Genomic DNA, 21,158 nt, shown 5'->3' on the forward strand with positions numbered 1-21,158 from the left:
GATTTTTACATTTTATGACGTTGGATTAACACCAATTTAAACATTACTACGATGCAATATATAATTTTGCACAGAGTAATTTCTATGCCAGCTGCTAATAAAGCATCTCAGCTCTCAATGATCATTCAGATGCTGTTAGAGAAAGTGGTATAAATATGGCTGAAAACTGATCTAGCTTCTTACAGAAGATATTGAAGAATGACACATTTTGTTTAATACCGCTGCTAATGTGGTCCTAAAAGCTGAATCAACTGCCAGTTGAGAGTCCTAAATTTGCTGCAGGAGATTAATGAAAACTTTATATTTTGCTGCAATTTTAATAATGGGCAGACAAGATGGTAGAATTTTAGTATAGGTCTTAAAGCTATAGTATAGCTGGCTAAGAACTTGTCAGTTTTTCTGTATTAATTTTATTCAAGACTTATGTAGCTGGAGCCGCCTCAACACTCTAATGGTTCCTGCACTGACCTTTCACTCTCCGGTGATGTAAATCCACCTCCCATTTGGGGATTTCGGCTCATGGCGGAGCGACGGTGAGCTCCCACACGCGGATCCTGCTGACACGGGGACTGTTTACCGGGAACGGCAACAGCTCCCAGGGAGGGAAACCTGGCACTTGGGTCAAACACACGCTGTTGGCTCGGAAGCAGCCTTCCTCTTAACGGGATGATTTAGGGTTTCAGCACTGCATCCCATTGGCTTCAGCACACCAAACTGTCAGGGTGGTGGCCATGAGCAGCAGAAACTTAGGAAGAAAATCCCAGAACACTGAGTATTTTTCTTGCTTGCGGAAAGATTCCCTCTCCTATTTACTAATTCAGGAACAAATTTCCCTGCTTATGATAAAGATCATTTATGTCTGCATTAAAAGTAGGGTGAGTGTTTGCTGTTAAATGAATAAAAATACTTGTTCAGAGCGCACAGTGAGGATCCACATTTCACAGACGTCAGGCACACAAGCATCCCATCCCATCCCATCCCATCCCATCCCACCGCATCCCCAAGGGACCGCGCGACATAGACGCGTGCTCCCGGCCCCTGTCACATAGCTGCCCGAAGGAAGGATGAAAACATTTCTTTGGAGAAACGGGGACAGGGAAGGGTTAAGCTACAAATTGCACTGTGCCATTTGACTTGGAAAAAAATCCAAAAAATCAAATGAAACAGCCTCCACCTGAATTTATGCAGAGCCATCTCAACGTTGTAACCACTCTATGCTCCAGAATGACAAGATAAATTGTAATGGCTCCTTCAGAGACATTACAATGTATTTTGTCAAAGACCCCTGTGTTAATGTCTCTATACTATGGATTATCATAATGTATCATGTCAAACACTCATGCTGCAGTACTTCAGAGGTACACTGAGATATGTCAAACTTTTGGTGCACTTAACCGCGCCGGGAACGCTGCGGCACGGAGGCGCGGGAAGGGGAAGGGGACCGCGGTGGCCCGGGCGGCCCCGGGAGCAAGCGCGAGCGACAGACGCGAAGGAATCGCCGTCGACAGACAAAAACCAGCGAGAAAAACAACCAAACAAAACGCACTGATGGTCACCGCAGACACGGGTCACCGCGGACACAGGGTAGCAGCATGGACCCCGGTGGCCCGGCCACGCTCCCGTGGAATACGAGGCGGTAATTAATACTATCCTAACGAAATACCACCTTTGCTAAGCAGCTCCAACGCTACCGTGCATTGCTAACTGCTTGCTGTCTTCTGGCAGGGAACGAAGGGCCGTGTTTGAACGGTGGATAAGGAGGCTCCTGGCTGTCCTTCCACGACCAGCGCCTTCCGCAGCCGCTTCCCAAGCACGGCGTTGCACGTGAAGCGTTAGCACCCACAAACCGATCCGCAGCAGTAAGAGATTCAGAAGCAGCACAAAGAACAGCAACATATCAATCTCATCCCTGCAGCTCTTGTAAAGTGTTCTTAAAACACTCCTTAAGGATTAAGACAGGCAGCGAGCCTCTGCCAAGTGCTACCTTCGTGTGTCCAGCCCTGCCGTCTTGAACAAGCCCTAACCTCGCCGTCTGCGCTTACTCACCTGTGAAGTGGGAACACTAAATATCGACTTCACAAGCCTATTACAAAGCTGAACATCTCGGATTTCATACCTCCAAATTAAAAGTATTCGAAAGAAAACCAGCAGCCTGCCATATCATATCCGGGGGAAAAAATCGTCACCGTAACTTGTAACGTGAATACCTTGTCAGTGTTTAAATGGTGCAAGTACTAACTGCTAGAGCTGAAGCAAGCTGAACAGTGGGATCTTGCGTTGGAAGCATTTCAGATCCTCTGTACATCACACCAGCTCTGCTGATTTTGTTTTATGAAGCTTTGTGAATGGATTCAGGTTTACAGAATTTCTGCCGTTGCTGCTCTTGGGAGAACAGCCAGGAACTCCACCATCAAAACAGATCATCTGTCTGAAGATGGCAAGACACTCAGACCCCTGAGGGTGCACTGGATAATAGCAGTAATATCAGTAACAACAGAGAGAAATGCCCTGCAGGGAAAAACCTGACTGCAGAACTTGGCATATTGCTCTTACCCCCGCAGCTCTGCGCAAATGTCTGCGAGACTGAAGGAATTCAACAATGGAGAAAAGAGCCATCTCCAAGAGTTGATTGGAGGAAAAAATCATAAAAATATTTTCCACATGCAAGCAGCTGTGAATAAACCTGTCAAATATTTACAGGCCTGTCAGGGTATTTGTAATGGAGATCACAACGTGGCTTTTGAATGTAAAAGCTTCTGCTCGGGAAGACAATCAAGTAAAGTGGCTGCTCCAGGTCTATTATTCAGCCCAAGAGCCCATCCAGCTCCGAAGGCAGAGACCGTGCCGGCGCCTGCAGAACAGCTTCCAGCCCCAGAAACAAGCTCTCTCAAATAACGGCGTGCAGAGGACGTGGAGACGAAGTTTGCAATAACCTCTGTATTTCTCCCTTAGAGTCTGTCTAATTAGAGAAGATTTACTTTGCGAAAGAAAAGTAAAGAGTGGGAAAAGTTGATGCGGTATGTGAGGGAAACAGGGCACCAAGGGAGATGAGAATCCGCACAAAGAGCAGAGGGCTCCCACGAGGGAGGCATTGCCATCCTCAGCCCACAACACGACTGCTGTTTTTGGGGAAGTGGGGTAGGAACCCCCTGAGCTGAGCAGGAAAAGAAGGGAGGAGAGGAAGCGCGTGGCTCTGCCCTGCACGCCCCAAGGCCAGGGAAGCCGGGTACCGTGGGACACAGCTCAGCGAGGAGGGGCTGCATTTTCTGGCATCCCGGGCGCTGCCGTGCTGGGTGCCAGTGCACCCATCCCGCCTCGGGAGCACGTGTGCAGGGCCAGAATTAGGGTTCGAGATCTCGAGCCCCACAGCCGCAGCTGGCAGGCGCAGAGCAGCACTCCATCTCCTAAATAAAACCAGCACACGCTGTGAGGGTGAAGCTGTTCTTACAGATACTATGTTTTTAAAAGTCTAAAAATCAAGCCAAACCACGACAATACGCGGTGCTGGAAGGAGAGGATCCTATACAGCAGCGTGTATTCTGTGCAGCCACGTCTTTTCTTTTTATCCATCTGATTCATATCATCTCTCCTGTCTCCCTCCTAACACCAGTTATGCCGGAGTTAAACTGTTCTTCATCTCTTTGCTTAAATTGCTTGTGGAACAGAGTCACACGAAAAGTAAAAACACAGCTTGCTATTTTAAAAAAGGCTGAGTGGTGTCTTCTGCCTGCAGAGGATGAACAAAGAGCAAAAATTATTTCAAGGGCCCGACAGTCCTATGCTTTAAAGCAGCCACCTCACTATGGTGAATCACTGCGGTGTGTTAGAAGCTACAGTTACGGAACGGATTTTCAGTCTCGAGGTTTGATGGTCATCCGGAAAATTCACGTATTTCTCAGTCTGGAAGCAACAACTGAAGCTCTTTTTGTTTGTTTGTTTTTTGCTTTTTAACCAGGTTCAGTATAGAGGCAGTATCTTTGTTCATACACTCAAACTACTGCGAAGGAGAGAGCTGCATGTGTAACTCAGTCAGCTCTCCTAATAGCAGATCCTGATTTTCAGATGTTGAAAGAGAGAAACAGCACAGCAGCAAGAGCCACGCGAAGCAGGAGACTGAAAATAAGCTACAAAGCTAAAGCAAGGAGGCTTATCCAAAAGGGACTCCTGTAAGCATTTGGAGACACATAAAAATGACACATTAACAATATCAAAGGTAATACAGAAATATCATACATAGTATGGTTTCTTAAAATATTTAAGAAAATAGATATTCAAGAACCTGAGCCTGTATTTCCTGAAGAGAACAACAAAATATAAAGTTAACTGTATTGCAAAAATGTCCCCTTATTACTTTAATGTACTAGTATATTGCTTAATGAAAGTTCTTAATTGTAATTCAATTAATTACATACACAGAGTCCCCAATTACATTTTCCAATAAGACACTGGCTTTGGTACAGGTCTAAAGGCACTAAACCAATTTTAATATATTAAGACCAATTTCCCCTGAATACTAATTACTATCTAATGACAAAATGAGAAAGAACTTTCCAGAAGTAAGATGGTAAGAATAAAACTAAATTAGCCATGAATAGCTTGCTACTTCACATAAAAGCATTTTACATGACAAAGTGCAGGCTTTTAGTTTAAAGATAAATCTTACAGCAAGTTAAAAAGTTCTAAATACTGGGAACAGTTTATTAGTTTGAATACTATTAGTAAAAGTTGGATAGATAGAGGATTTTGCCATATGTATTTCTTATTAATGAAAAGTTTTTTGTTTCATTTAATACTTTGAAATATAAACTTTGTATTTCCCCAGAAGAAACTGGCAGCTATTTTACTAGCAGCTGTTTGGCATTATATATCATATAACTATGAATATGAGACTATAAAGAGCACATTTTAAAATAATAGCTGTTATAACAGACTTTTTTCCTGACCGGGATATCTAAGCTAAAAATATTTTAAATAAGACAAAACACACAAAATGACTATATCTTTTTGATGTTACAATTTTCAAGTTATTTCTATTCTATTTCACCCCCCAAAAGATAGCTCCTTAAGCACTACAAAGTCCGATTGCTCCGGGTGCCTTGGGGGATGCAACCTGAACCTAGTAACTCCTGACAGCTAAGAGCATAAATAAATACAGCTAAAAGCCACTGTATGGATTCCTCTACAGATTATGAAAATAGATTAAAAAAAAGCAACGTATGCAATCAACTTTGAATTACATAGTCTAGATACAAAAGTTTCGTTCTTTTTAATTGAAATAGGCTAAACTTGCAGAAGCATGACTACTATTGGTTCAGTAGAAGACATTCTCATGACTTCAGCTAGTACTTCAGTCAATACTTAGGAAAACTCTCTGCTTTGTGCACCTTTTTATAGATTAAAATTTGACACAGAAAGAATAGCTGGGATGCTAACCTCAGGAAATTTGGGACTTTGGAAGAGTGTGACTTGATTAGCAAGGTTAAAATTGCTGTATTTCCTCATGTGCAGCATCTCCTCTACCATTTTCTCCTGCAGTTTTTTAGAACCATTGTATGAAGAAATAAAGCAGAAGCATCAAGTGTATTTTGGGAGCAAGTTCCACCCTACTAAGAATGGCAAAACTGTGAGTGTTTAATCTCAGCTCCTGACATACTACTAGAAAACTCACTGCAGCTCGCTGTGTCTCAACTTCTCTACTCCTTAAATGGGAGCAAAATCTATAACTTGCTCCTGGAATCAGGAATTCCTTCAGGGACGCTCCATTGTGTTTTGAGGATAAAGTAAGAAACGCTATAGCCAAATAAACATAAATGGAAGGGTCTAATCTTTATAAAGAAAGAAAAACTTTTACTTTTTGAAGCAGACTCTTACTATCATTGTTTGCAGCAAATCCTCTGGGCATGGGCTTAACTGAGAACATGGATGCTACCAGTTTTCCTCATCAAATACAATCAAAATTTGGACAGCTGAATTAAAATTAAAATGAGAAAGAAACAAAACAGAGAGCCTAACTGTTGGAAAGAGCAAAGGACGGACCAAAACGGTATGGAGGGCAGACACAGATCTAGGGTAAATTTCTTTTTGTAAGTTTCAGATAATTCCTTGTAAAGGAATAAATAAGGAAACAATATTAGAAAAACAATAAAAGAATAAAAACATTTTAGCGTAGCTGTTTTGTACTTTAAAAATCGTCACACTGCTCTACTTTCATCTGCATGGTTAATTTCTGTAAATGCTACCAAAAAATGCAGTTCTTCTAACAGCAATATTGACATGGCAAAATACACTGCAGACCAATCACTTCGTTCACTAAATAGTGCCTGCAAAAGAAAAAGCTTCACATTTCATGTGTTTTTCAGGGTTGGTCATAACTTTACAGAGCAGAGTTTAACAGAAGAAGATTAATCAAGAAGTGATAAACAGGATGCAGACTATTTACTGAAAGGTATGAAATCAATCATTTCCCTTTGGAATATTCTTTTGGCACAACTGAAAAGTGCCTCAGGAAAGAGAGTCTCGTCAAAACTTACTTGCCCAGACAGTACAGTTTGTATTCCAAAATACATAACTTATGTGAGTTTAAGCAGTTTACAAGAGCAAAAGTGAAAAGGGCAAACATACTGTTCTCTCGGACAAGGCAGAATTCCAAAGTGCTCTGGCTCTCCAAGGTACAGTCTAAATCTACGGGGACATTAGGTTCACTCTGCTTCTCCAGCCGATACTGAGGACCTGAAACATAAAGTAACTTGTAAAATTATCTGTTTTCTAACAAGGTGATGGTTTATCACATTCTATCAATGTGAGGATATTTGTACTCTAGAAGCAAAGCAGGTAGATCCTTATGTCTTAAAGCTCTTTTCCGAAGGGAAGGACCGTATAATAAAAAGGGGGAGGATGGTCTGCCTGAAAACAAAACGTTCCCTTCATCTTCAGCTGTCTAATGAGGCTACGACTATGCTACGGACAAAAAATTCTCATGAACGCTTCCATGCTATTCCTATATTAAATATCCTGCCCATGTTGCAAGACGGGTGATACTGCCTGCTCTAAGAAATTTCTACTCAGATCTTGACGTATGCATGTATTGGATTATCTGGGCATCTTTCCCCATGTAAAAGAGCAAATTGCGTTTGCTCCTCTTTGCTCTGCCCTCTTTATGGCTCTTTATATAATGAAAGCAGGAGTGCTGTGAGTGTTACCCATTTGCCCAGGCACCGAAGGAGTCTCTCCTGCCGCCTGGAAGTGGGAGCAGATGTGCTGCAGCACAGCTGAATACTCACACCCAGAGATGGAGGGTGTTACTTTGCCTCTCTAAGTGCATCACTCTACCAGCTCGGAAAAAAGAAGACTTTCTTTAGAGTGGGCTCAACCAAACACGCATTCACACCCCCCACAGACGTGAAAAAGCCTAGAGAAGTTCAGCTGCCCAGACAAGGCGATTTTTGACCTGAGCAGAACATGGCAAGACACAGCGGTGTCTGTGCACAGCACTGAAATACCTGGGAATGAAAATACGCCCTCTTTTGCAACTTATTTTATTTTGTCAAGAAATTCCGCTCTGTGATATTTGATTTGGCTATTTCTACTTCGGCCAGCAGCGTATTTCTTAAAAGGCCGCACTGCCCAGGCGTGGGAGCTGAGGAGCTCCTCAGGCCCCGGCAGCGGTGACAGGCACCAGCTGCGCTGGAGCTACAGCGGCAGACTGATCCGGGAGCAGAGGTGCCCCGCTCTAGGGAGCAGGTCTGCTGCTAGACGGCAGTCGGTATCGCCTGGGCACTCAGCAGCTGCAGGAAGCACAACGGGTCATCGATGTACGAATTTGATCTTTTTCCAGAGATCTCTATACTGCTAACATTACATCTGCTGAATATGAAAGAAATACACCTCATAGAACTGAATCAGATACAAACGTGTACAGATGCTGTTACTTCAAACGAATTACTTTCAAAGGTGTTTCATTTATCTATATATTTTTTTCAAGATTCAGGCGTCTATCCCTCTTTTTCTGCAACTTAATCACCGAAGGAAAGATGATAGTACTTGCAAAACTTGACTTCCAACTACAGAAAATGTATTAAAAATTGTTATTATAATTGTTCTGCTAGAGCAAAGGGAACCGCTTCCGCGCCCTGCTCCGGGGCGCAGGTCCCCAGCGCGCGAGCCCGGCCGGGCCCGAAGCCACCAGGAACACCCCGTTTCCCCAGGGCACTGTAAAAGCCCTTGGCCTATTAGGCTAATAAACACCTCAAAAATTTTAAGTAATACAAAGCATCTTTAAACAGGTCCTAATATAACAAATAGCTAGAACTGAAATGATGAAATCTATTCCTTCTTTATTAGTATTTAAAATATTTCTGAATGCTTGCCTGACTTTGAATCATGATAGTATATGATGAAATATTTAAAACATAAAAAAAATTAAGTATTTTAGCCTCAGATGGCATGCCTAAGAGATGGAATTTGTTAGCCAATTAATTTTAAATTTACTACAGCAGACTTTCAATTACAGCTTCTCATTTCGTTTCCCCAGAAGTCATGTGAAGAGCACGCCGCACGCTCCGAGCGCGTCCTGCTCCTGCAGAAGAACATTATTTTCCGTAAAATGGAGTTTCCTTCTTCCCGGTGACTTTGAGAGCAGCTAGAGCCGGCTCGTCGCAGGCCGCGGGAGGAAGCGCAGCTCCTGCCTTCGTGCCCGGCGCGGGCAGCGGCTGCACACGGAGCTGCCGCCGAGCGTCTGCAAAAGCGGCTGCGCTGCCAGGAACGGCAGACCTCTCCCAGAAGCACAAACTGCAAAAAGCCCTGCACACGCACAGCACCGGCTTTCCTCCCCTCTCAGCCGCTGCAAATGCGATTCAAAATCTGAAATACAGGAGAGAGGCCTGGCTAGGCAGGTCGAAGCAAAATATACCGAATTATAAAAGAGCATCAAAGTAATAAATCCATTTGTATTTAAAAACTGCTGCAGGCTTAGAAACTTGTAAGGACAACGGAAGCAGGGACAGCAAAACCGACTTGCTTTGTCTGCTCGTAGGAAATACTTCTCAGCACTTCCCGGCCAACATCCAAACGCTAAGTTACATCCAGGAAGGACGAAGCCTGCAGGATTGCTGGTTCTGATCTGAATTTCGGCGTTATTGGTGTTCTCCTACCGAACATGCAACTCCGAACGCTTTGACACAGACGAAGCCCCTCGCCCTCAGCAAGGGCCTACAGACCCCCGCCCCGGCGGCAGGCAGCCGCTGCCCTCAGCCCCTGCGTCCCTTGGCCCAAACCCCCACTCCCCTTCGTGCCCCCCCCAGCCTCACTGCCCCTCTGCACGGGCGGCCTCTCGGGCTCCCAAAATACTTGTGTTACGAGCTGAGCAAAGCCATTTCACAAAATGCACTTTTAAGTATCACACCACCACCCACCCCACGAAGCCATTCCTACTGATGCGGTTTTCTTCCGTTTGCTTAATGCTGCATGAAACACTGCAGGGGAAGCAGCCTCCAGCGAGCGGGAGAGATGCGGTTGCCTCTTAATTTTTCGAGACAGTGAGATTAGGTAAAAAGACAGACATAAATGGTACAAACGCCTTACAATTACTGCCGAATCACACACACAGCAACATGGGGACCAGGCTACGAGGGGGTGCTCAGCAGTGCTCCATCCTCCCCTTGCGATCCCGGGCTCCATCAGCCAGAGCCGTTTAAAAGGAGAAAATGAAATATCTCAGAAACTATTCTCATTCCACTTCATACATTTGCTGCCACCCTGCAGAAAGCTGTTGGTGATCATAACCTTTACCACAACCACGCCAATATAAAAAATTGGATTTTTGTCTGAAGCAACTTGAGAATTCTGTGATCACGTAAATCACCAACACTGTTTTTACCCAGTTTGCGGCCAGATTGTATTAACCACCTGTCAATAAACTAACAAACAGAACAAAAGCCTAGAAATTGGGGCAAGTTTTGTAGGAATAACTCCTTTAAAATAGAGAATATTGTGGAATTCATTAAAATGTGCAAATGGATTTTTAGATCTACTCAAATAATATATTTAAAATATCTGTACACATTCACATGACCTTTACTTCACAACAGATGAAAAATATTAGGGTAATTCTGTGGAGGAGTTTTACTGTCGGATTCTCTCAAGTTCAGATGATGTAATTATAGCAGAAACACTATGCGATTTAGTGGTACCCTAACAGAGCACTGCTCCGCGAATCCCAACGAAATTCCGAGTGGCAATACCAAAGCTGGATTTTACGGGAGCTCCCGGCCCCGGGGCTCCTCTGCCCGCCTGCAAGGACGGACCCCACCGCAGCCGGGGCCGCGGCCAGCACCGCTCGCCCGAGCAAGCGGGCGGACTGCGTCATTCGTGTCGTGTTCCACCATCAAGCTAGAAGCCGGTATGTTAAAATGGAAGTTACCGGGGCAAAATACCCAGAAGACAAAACCAAGGAATAAAAATCCCTACTCCAGTTCTGTTCTCATCACAAACGCTTGGAGGGAGAGAAACCGGCGACGGGGCAAATCAAGCAGGCCTTGGAAAAACACGTTCTTGCATCCAGAGAGGAAGGAACGAACCAAAACAGCAGTGCAAAATGGCCAAAATTGACCCAATAGACGCGGTTATGCCATGGAGCAACCCCTTTTTGCTCACGCGCTGGACGCCCCTCGCTCGGGGCGGGCAGACCCTGGGCTGAGCGCTAGCAGGGGCCGTGGAAGCTGGGCCCTTCCCAGCAGACGTGGTGGCCGAGCTGCCTCGGGCAGACCGACGTTCCCGCTTCTTGGACCACGCTGCTGGTAAAACACCCTGCAAGGAAGAGCGAACGCCTGAACCGCGTACTGCGAGTGCTGCCAGCAGCAGCGCACGCTGCCACAGCAGCTTCTCTCCGGGGGATTTTTCGTACGCTGACAGGCGACCAGCTGCTGGGGAAGCGGGCTAGCTTCGGCTGAGACACACGGCTGCTCCCTTCCCGCGCCCTGCGCTGCACGTCTCGACCCGATGCACGAGCCCACGCGCCCCCACGCAACGTGCTTTTCAGCAACGCGCACCCCTTGCCGTTACAAAGCCCACGCAGCCATCCGCGCCAGTACTGGCTGGTTTCTGCTTACGGATGCCTACTGCACTTTAGTATTTCAAGATACCCCTTAGAACAGAGGAAGGTTGATCAGGAATTAAAAATAAACAAGAAAACTAACCCCAAAACAAACCCACTCCCTAACGTTGTTTTCCTGTGGCACAATATAAATGGGGCCCAGGGAGCATCACACAGCATAATCAAATTAAACAATTCTCCTGCAAAAGGGGAATGGCCATCCGCATAGCAACAAACCAATTCTGCTGTCCATTTAAGCTGCAAAGCCTTCAGAATGGGGTTTTGAAAGCATGACCCATCAGTTCTAATTTTTAAAACTTATCCTTTCAGTCAAGACTAGAAAAAGGCCCATTCCAACTTTTATCTTCACTACAAAGTGCTGTTATCTTGGGCTGATGTCAGGAGCTCTATCTCTCTTTCTGCTGACAAGCAGAGACGAGAGAGATAAGATTGGGAACGAATCTCACTTCTCTGAGTAAATAAATAATCAATACTCATCTAAATGTAAATGAGAAAGTATCCCCCTCTGATAACAGGGCTCTTATCAAACAGCCAATTTTCTACAGACATTTGGCCTCAACCAAATCACCATCATTCAGCCCCAGCCTAATGGCTAAAAATCGTAACTAAATTGAACCGATCACCAGAGATCAACTAAGTTCAGCCATGGCTACTCCAGGTTCAAATGTTTGGAATGCAATTTTTCCCCCATTAACTTTCAATAGCAATGAAGAATACCATGGTCAGGGGGTGAATCCGCACAATAAACAAACGCTAACGCTCCAAAAGAAAAAAAAGGCTTTAAACAAAAAGCACCAAACAAAACCCACTTCAATCTGCAAACAAGTTGATAGTGTAAAATGGGGATTACATAAAGATTTAGCTCAGTATTTGAATCTTTGTGGAGCTGTCAAACCTTAACTAAATTAAGAAGATCAGTATAAACAAAAAAAAACTGGTTTAAAACTGTCTTTCTACAGCATTAGTCTCCGCAACGCACCTCACTGCCTACCCCTCGCCTTTGCCTTGCTCTCCCGAGCTCCTGCAATTCGCACAAAAGCCCCAGCTCCGGCCGTGCTTTCTCCACTGCTTCTGCTCCCTTTATTGCCTGTGTTTGTCTAAAGCACTTCTGAACCCCTGTATTTCCAATTTCCATACTATTCTAAGGCAATGAGTTCCACAATTTATTGCACCGTGTGAGAAAGTGAACCCCCTTTTGTTTCAAAATCATTGCCTACCCGCATCTTCTGGTTCCAGGTTGTTCTTGTTTTACGAAGAACAGAGAAAACGCTGCCCCTATTTACATTTCTACCACATACACTTCATAGACTTCTCTTTCATCCCAGTCATGTCTTTTCCAAACTAGAAAAGACCTACTCCACTTGGCATCTACTCCTCATTTCACATGTCTGATCCATTTTCACACTCATCCATTTCTGTATCTTTTTAGTTCTATAATATCCTTTCTGAGATAAAGTGTAACAATTGACATGTGGGCATATCATGATTTATGCAGTGGTATAATAATGCTTTCTGTTTTGTTCTCTATTCCTTTCCTAGTTTCTAATTTCAATTTGTCTTTCTGACTGCTCCTAAGCACTGAGCCGAAGTGTTCAGAGAACTATCCACGACTCCAAGATCCTTTTCTTGACTGATAGAAGGTAATTAGAGCCCATCATTGTATACCTATAGTTAGTTGCTTTTCACCATATACATTATTTTGCACTCATTGACACTGAATTCCCTCTCCCGTTTTATTGTCCTGTCACTCAGCATTGTGAGATACTTCTGCAGCACTTCACAGGCAGCTTTTATTTGTACTATTCTTACTTCCTTTGTATCAACAGCACATTTTGTCACATCAGCAGTCACCTCCTTTTCCACGCCACACATCAGCGAACAATGCAGGTTCTACCAATTCCGCTGGAACTCCACCAGTAACCTAGTTACTAATAACGGAGGGCCATTATTCCTATTCTTTGTTTCCTGTCTTTTAATCAATTATTAATCCATGTGAGGATCCTCCTTCTCATCCTGTGACAGCTTAATTGCTTTATGAGCCTTTGTCAAATCTTTTTGGAAGTCGACGCCTACTATATAAAAGACATCATCCTTATTCAGAGGGTCTCTGACTTCTTCAAAGACTGCTCACAGGTTTCTGAAGCACTTCCTCTACAAAACCGCTGCCAGTTTTTTTCCTCAGTATATCATATTTGCCCATATGTCATCTATTAATTCCACTCTTTGCAACAATTTCATTTTACAGTTTTACAGTTTGCCTAGTAAAGAAGTCAAGATACACTTGTCTCTCCTTGAGCTCTTTCCAAAAATAGGGGTGATATTTGCCACCTTCCACACCTCTGAGAGAGAAGCTGGTAGGAGCAGTGTATTATTATACATCATATTTAATAGCTCAGCATTTTCATATCCGAGCTCTTCCAAAACTCTCAGCGACCACTATCTGGTCATGGCGATTTGTTATTGTTTGTGGATTTGTTTTCAAACTTATTCTGCTGGCACGTCTCCTCAGACAGCTTCTCCCTACAGCAATGCTCTGGCACGAGAACATCTTCAGCCTCTGTAACGCTGGAATCTGCTGAGGCCTGGAGTAGGAAGGCGAATACGCTGCTGTATTACAGCAGTACTAAAACTCGTCCAGTGTTACAACAGACAGACACGTCCCCAGTGAGTCAGCCAGTGCAATGCCAGCACCTTTGAGACCGCCAGAAAGTCTACGATGGGGAAGGACATCATTTCTTGGCCCACAAACCCTAAACGATTCTAAGAGTTTTTACGTTGCTGTTGGGGGATTTCCCTGTCCCTGCAGGACCAGTCCCAGTCCCATCCCAAGGCGCTCCGCCTTCACTGAAACCTGCGACACTCAGACACACACACTCCGAAAAGATGAAGATGTCCCCTTTTTCCTTCCTGTCTACTTCTCTCACAAAGCCTCTGTCTGCTGCGCTCCTTCGACAGCAAGCTTCACTGCGCTGGGGAAGAGGAGGGGCGGCACGGCCCCGGCACGATGGAGGAGCGCGTCACCCCAGCCCGCGCTACCCGGGAGGAAAGCGCAAGACCACACGCGCCTCCGCAGCAGCGCCAGCCACGCAGCATCTCACGCGTTCTGTGCCTGCGCGGTTGTAATTCCACAAAAACATAGGAAAAATTAAAATTTAAGGACACTTTGGCTGCCGCCCCCTAAGAGTCAAGGCAGTAGATTCCAGGCAAACAGTAGACAGGAGCTATGCTTTGGGTCCTACCCAGGTACTGGGGCAAGACAGGAAAGCAGTCAAAAGAAAGCAGTTGATAAACATTTAATGTTGATGTCCATGGCATTTTCCCATTTTAAGATTCTTCTTTTGCAAGTATATATGATTGACTGTTTTCTTGCTCGAACCATAGGTTTTGAAAGTGTGATTTCTTTTGAGTTTAAACTATATTTATTTTTCTTGTTACCATTTTTTTTACTATTGCTATAGAAAACATTTGCTGGAAATATGTTACCACTATTACAAGGCCATAAAAAGAAGAGAGTTTATGTATTTCTATCATTTCAAATAATTTGGCAAAATGTATCAGTCGTGCTAAGTATTAGGCTACGGATTCCAGCTTTCATTCTGCCAGCACATGCACAGCATATGGAAGAAGGAGAACAGTTCAGTCTGGATATTCATCCAATACTGACTGGGAATACACAGTCTGAGCCGTGCCATCATCTTCTGGAAGGCCTTCGCTGGAACACAGCTCTCTAGAGGTGCAGGGAAGCCTGGGTTTCCCATCAGGGCGAGATACTGACCTTTGGTTGCAAGATGAATATTGAACAAAGAATATAAACAAAAGACCTGAAGAAGGAAAGGCACCACTAACTGTTAAAAACACAGAAACTAAGGTCTCAGGCCTTCTGCTGCAGAATTTTTCCTAGTACATGACAGAAGGGGCAAGGATTTCATTGTGTGTTTGGCAATGACAATAAAACAACAGAAAATATGTAAACAGTTTGAGAGGAAATAGTTGAAAAGCCAGAATGTTTATATCTCAAATCCTACTGCTACGAGGACATCTTAAATCTGTTTATCCTTTAAAAATCCCCAAAGCCCCTCAACACCTCCGAAGTGGAATAAAGATTTTATCATTAAAAATGCAAATATTGCTTAATAAATAATGATATTTAAACAGTGAAAACAAACCTTTAACAAGCATGAGACTTTTTTTTAGTCCAATCTGTTTTTCTTAACTTGCACTGTTGTGACATTACCAAATTTTACATACAGTTATCTGCTGCTCTCCACAGAAATACAGATGGTTTTTGTAGAAATAAACAGTCATTTATTTGAAACAATTGTAAAATAGTTTATGGAAACCAGTGGTGTAATGCATTCAAATAAATGCCAGGACTGGCTGATGGAGAGCCAAGGTGTTAAATCACACTGCTTAAGAATTCAGCTGTGGGAAACAGATAGTAAATCCAGAGTGACAGAATTTCCAGTGATGGCAAAGGTTTCTGACATCTAGTCCAGTACACAAAAACTACAGCAGTTCAAACCCATTTTACTTAACGCTACCCTGACAGCCAGTGAAATTAAAGAATTTAGTCAAAATCCCCTTAAAAAGAAACAACCACACTTCATTTGTGTGTTGCTCTTGTAGACAAGAAAGCATGCACTATAACTAGCAGCAAAGTGGTATTAGCAGCATATTAACAGAAGTATTTTATTTATTTGCTGTTACAGACTTTTTTCCTTTCTACATTAGCAATATGTACCCCTAAAAAAAGCTGAAAGGAGTAAGAAATCCTTATGTTTGATCTATAATGTAATGTACCTATGGCAGAAATACATTATCCAGAAAACTTTTTTTTAAATCACAAATTTAGGAAAAAATGTCAAGGCAATCAGCTGCACGGGACACTGGCAGGGAGGTCTACGTTACGGCTAGCAGACACTAAGCCCCCTCCTCAGCCTGCTGCCTAAAAGACAGCACTAATAGGAACATCCTGTAATCCAAGCTCGGATGGTTACTGGAGATGTACATCAACATGAGGTCTCTACACCACTGGCTGGGATTACAAAGCCAGGAGGGTGTCCTCCGCCGGGTGCAGAGGTGCAAGCAACAGTGCTGCAGCGCGGGGTAATCCAGCCACCCAGGCGGGCGCGTGTCAGGCTCCACGAGAGCCGGCAGGCAGGAGATGGTCCCGTGCCTGTACCAGGTACATCGAGAGCATCTCCTCTCACCAGACTGTATAACATAAACAAAGAGTCTCTATCACACAAACACCGAACTATAGAATTTAAAAGGTCACATAAATTCCAGCTTTATTACCAGTCCAGAAAAACCAATAAATGTAAGATTTCAATACCAACAGTTCTAAAATTGACTCATTTCAATCCTTCACATTCATTTCAGAGTCCAGACATGAAAAATTTTCATCGGCAGTCCTGGCTGACGTGCAGAGTCCCATCAGTCTAAATACCCAGCACTAACGAGCTATTCCTGTTCTGACAAACTACCCACAAACTTTGCTCGCGGTGAGCTGCTCCCCAGGCGCTCGCGTCCCCGTCACCCAGCCCTGCCAGCGCCTGGCCAGCACCCGCAGGCTGGCGAGAAAGGGCTTGCTGAATTTAAATAAATATATAAAATAAATTATAGCCTTTGCCAAACAGAGATGAGGCTTGCAGGCGACAGGAAATCATGTCAAGGAGCCTCTACCCCACCGTCTGCAGCAAAGGAGCGTTTACCCTCCCAGAACAGCAACCCTAGGAAGGTATTTGGCTAAATAAATACCAAGCAACCCTAACACACACATCACGGCAGAGGCCAAAGAAACGTCAGACGCGCACAACCCCCCGACCGCGTGGGAACGGGGTGCTGGCAGGCGGCTGAGCCCGCCGCGGCCAGGCAGAGCGCCTTGCTCCGGGGCAGAGCGTCGGGACGGCGCGACGGCTCCGCGGTTCTTCTGCCACCTTTCCTCCTCAGTGAAACACGAGCAGGAGCAGGAGACAGCCTCACCAAGCATCTACAAATACTGACATTCTTTTAATTTAAACCCTTCTAATATAAACAGCTTCACGCAAAGAAAAACAGAGAATTCCTAAATAAAGGTATTCATAACTGAGGACAGACAACTCTTCAGGGATGCTATAACCATCCAAAACAAAGCACTGAAGACCACAGAAACTCCAAACTGCCCGTGAAGCAGAAACACACACATGTAAATGCAGGGAAATCCAAATCAATCCGCTTTTCACTGCCACAGACTCCGGGGCTTCGATCTCTTTAAAAGTCATTGCAAACATACGCATAATCTACTTCGACTTATTTACGTAAAAATTTTAAATTCCTCAGTTACCACCATTCAACAATAATATCAACTTTAAGTGACAGTCCATTCTAATCATGGTTCATCTCTTAAAAATGTTTTAATCACAGGGCTGTGGTTTTACGTGTTTTTTTTTAAATCTTGCTAATTCTCCTTTCTCATATACCTTTCCAGCCATCTCTTTTTGTTCCCCGTTCCCCCATCTCTCTCAGGTTGCTCCGCTGTGCTCAGGGCCCCCCAGCACGCACGCGTTGAAGCCAGCGCAGAACTGGAGCTGGATGCTGAAGCAGATGATCCAGAGCATTTTTTTTTTTAGCAGGAACAAATAAAGAGTTGGACTCTGCATTCCCAGACCCCCCCCCCACCACCCACCCTCCCAGAAGGTGCGACTCGGCCGGGTACCCCGTGCGGAGGTCGCAGCGCAAGATGACTGGGTGAGATCTGCCGGGCAGCGATAGGAAGGAGTTCAGAGCTAATGGTTCTTTCCTGCCTTAAAATCTCCAACTCAGTAGTTTTCCCCCTCCTGCTGCTTTCTAACACTGCCTCTTCAAAGCACTTCCCTTCTGACCATCCCCACCATACGCTACGGCAAAACAGGGCGGCAGGGAGGGGACCGTTCCTCCCGCGGCAGCACCCAGCGGCACTCTCCCCCCAGCACGGGCTTGCGGGGCACCTGCCAGCAACCGCCGCAGGCCAGCGTTAGTCTTAGTCCTCTGTTGTCAGAAAAGCATTGATTTACAGAGAATAACAAGAAATTTTCATTAATGCTAATAGTAATTTAAAGGCAAACAACACGAGATTGCAAGGAGTTTAACCTATCAAGAAACTTCAGAAGAGTTGTACTCTGAGATTACTAGGGATACTTTTAAAAGTGACAGCCTTATATTTCCTGAAAGACCTAACTTTTGATAATTCAGAAATTAAAATCGAGATGTGTACATTGCAGGAAACAGATTCGGTATTCAAAGTCTAAGATGTAGTTTTACAAGACGCCGATCTTGTGCTTTAGATACCAGATTCATCGAGAACCACACCAAAATATATATGCCCTCAGAACTGAAGACAATCTCTTCTGCAAAGGGGTACGCGTGTTATAAATTGCTCCTTCCCTTTCTCTTCGCTGCCAGCTATCCTCTCTCTCTCTCCCCGCAGCCACCACTTCATTCCCAATTCTCCTCCTCTCTGATGTGCTCGCTTTCTCCCTTCCAGGCCGCGGTGACACAAAGCTGCTCGGCCCCTTCCCAGCACTTCGGAGCGTGCCAGTTCTCCTTAGCATCCGAGGCGGGGAGGAACAAGACAAATCGAATACGGCAGCACAGCATCAGCACCAAGTATTTACAAACGTAACTGCTGAAATACTCCAGAAATAGGAAAGTCATGGGACAAGTTTAAATGAAAACCTTCAGTTTTACTGCATCCTTGCAATTTCCCTTGGGCCTGGCAGAATGCTTGACAATAAGTGCTTTTTCATACAAATAGTATTACAGTTTTTGCTTATCTCCCATGTAAGTTTTGAATAAAATTTGTTTACAAACAGTTTCAAAAGCATGTTTTAGACATTAAGTTTGCCATTAAAAGTGGTGCTGAAACTGATACGTTATAAAGTGCATTTTCAAATAAAATTTGGATCTTTTTAAGTTGCTTTTTGAATTAAAGATAAGCCACATTTATTTATCAGAATTCTTTACTTTGAACTACTGTTCTCAAATTTCTGAAAGATAACTTAATAGCTTTGTGTGAAAAAATCTACATACAAAAATAATAAACCATTACAGAACATGCATTAATAGATTGTACCATTCGCCACAGCTCTAAGTTACCTGGGTGATGGAACAGATTATTTTAATAGGCCTTTAAAACTATAATTCCTTTGGTTCCATAGTACAGACTAAAATATGATATGGAGGCTTTTATTTTTATGTTCTATCTCTGTTTCTTGATTTTTTTCCCTTTCCTTATTATTCAGTTTCCTGTGGCAGTGAGATAATATACTTATCCAGATTAGTAAGATTATTTTAGACTATTTTTGGTCACTTAACACATTTTAAAGAATGTAAAAAGAAATAGTTGACAGCTGTTGGGGAGTTGAATGTTATTGTAAAGCAGCTGTTTTCATTTATAGAAAAAAGCATTAGTCTTTCTCCAAACCGAACAGAATACTAAGCTAATAATTCTCACTCTAACCTACGGAAAATACAGGTCATGTCTGTGAAATGTTGGCAGAAGATATTGTTTATAACAATTAAACTTGTATAGCATTTTGTTCTTAAAAGGATTGAGTATTCCTGGTTTAGGGATGTTTACAGTTTGAAGCAGCTATTAAATAATAATCAGTAGCATGTTCATCTTGCAAAGAATTTCTACTTAAAATCAGACAAGATTAATCAGACAAGGCTTCTCTGTTCACATGAAATTTCAAATGAAGAGAAGCTGACATGGATCAGAAACAGGCAGGGTTTTTCTAATGTTTCGGCATTTTACATTGTTTAGTTTTGTCTCTCATTTCCTTCTAAGAACATTCAGTTTTTATATACTGACATCGATGCTTAATTTGTCTGAAAACAAACCCTCTGTACATATTCTCTCTGCATTCTTATTTGCTTTACAGTTAAGCTCTGGAGGAAAGGCCAACTGGCATCGCAGAGAACACATCTGTGGAAGAGCAAAAGGAATGGGATAGTTGAAAAAGGAGAGGAAGATGAAGATAGCTTTCACGTGTACATACAACTTCTGCACGCATTTAATTAGAGAATTACCACGGCATCAAGATACACAAAGTATGAAGAACAAAGTCATCATCTTTCCTATGTTCTTAAAATAGTAAGCCATGCAAACATACTTCATAGAAAATACTGAAAGCAGGCTTTAGTCCAGACACAGAAAGGCTGATAAGATCTACTCGTCTACTGCAACTCGCGGGATGCTGTCAGACCAAGACTCAGCTGCGCTACGGTATCTGAATACAAGGGTCTCTGCATTTCGTCTTGGAACAACTACTCTTTCTTTGGTGAAACTGAGCACCTTTCTGGAGGGAAGGATTTTAAAACGTATGTCTACCATAACCCAAATTCTTAGAGTAAGCCTTACTGGCTAACTGGATAACATGTAAGTATTGGTAAAAATGGGACCAGCAGAAATAAACACTAGATTGATTGTCTAGGAAAATGGTTTAGCAGTAGCGTAAATTAACAGATACATTGATAATGGTATTTTACATTTACACAATGCTATCTGTACTTCTTCCAGGACTTGCTCTGCAAAACATGAGCCTGGGGTATTGAAAGCATGCCTAAAGTCTGCTCCTTCTTGAAATTAACATTAAGACTCTTACTGATTTCTAGGGAGTATAATTATATTTAGTATTAAAACAGCCAAATTTCACTTTCTAAAAAGCATTTCAAGACTCCATTGTTGTATCTGTCCAAAATCCAGACAGCCCCATATCTGACATTTTCACTGACAAGTGTAGGAAGAAGAAGAAGTTCTTATGCTCTTGCTTTCAAGTATGTAGTTCCCTTTCAGATCTGCCACATTTTAGACCATCAGCTGCTGGACTGCCCACGGTTTCCAAAACCATTTTTAAAGAACTCTACACAGAGCAAGTTTATACATAGCAAATCTTACATTATCTGCATATATTAGGGGTCTCTCCACTGCCATTACTGTAACACCTAAGCACTGTCCAGGTAAATTTAATATCCTAACAAAGTCCCTACCGAACTTAACGGGGCCTTCAGCTCTTCTCTACTACTG

At 43.4% G+C, this 21,158-nt stretch overlaps 1 protein-coding gene across 9 annotated transcripts in view; it reads right to left on the reverse strand.

The window, feature by feature from the left end:
• Positions 1-21,158, reverse strand: part of MAPKAP1 (MAPK associated protein 1) — a 110,054-nt gene that overhangs the window by 20,563 nt on the left and 68,333 nt on the right. For 8 of the 9 annotated variants that reach the window (XR_010392418.1, XR_010392417.1, XR_010392416.1 and 5 more), the window contains one exon: positions 6,622-6,729. The exons of the other annotated variant lie outside the window; for it this stretch is intronic. Coding sequence is in view for 3 of the 8 variants with exons in the window: in XM_064523993.1 (XP_064380063.1) it covers positions 6,622-6,729 (108 nt within the window). In the remaining 5 variants the exon portion in view is untranslated. The remainder of the gene's footprint in view (positions 1-6,621; positions 6,730-21,158) is intronic. 9 annotated transcript variants of the gene reach the window in all.

The sequence above is a fragment of the Dromaius novaehollandiae genome, chromosome 20 (assembly GCF_036370855.1).
Source record: "Dromaius novaehollandiae isolate bDroNov1 chromosome 20, bDroNov1.hap1, whole genome shotgun sequence".
NCBI classification, from domain to species: domain Eukaryota; kingdom Metazoa; phylum Chordata; class Aves; order Casuariiformes; family Dromaiidae; genus Dromaius; species Dromaius novaehollandiae.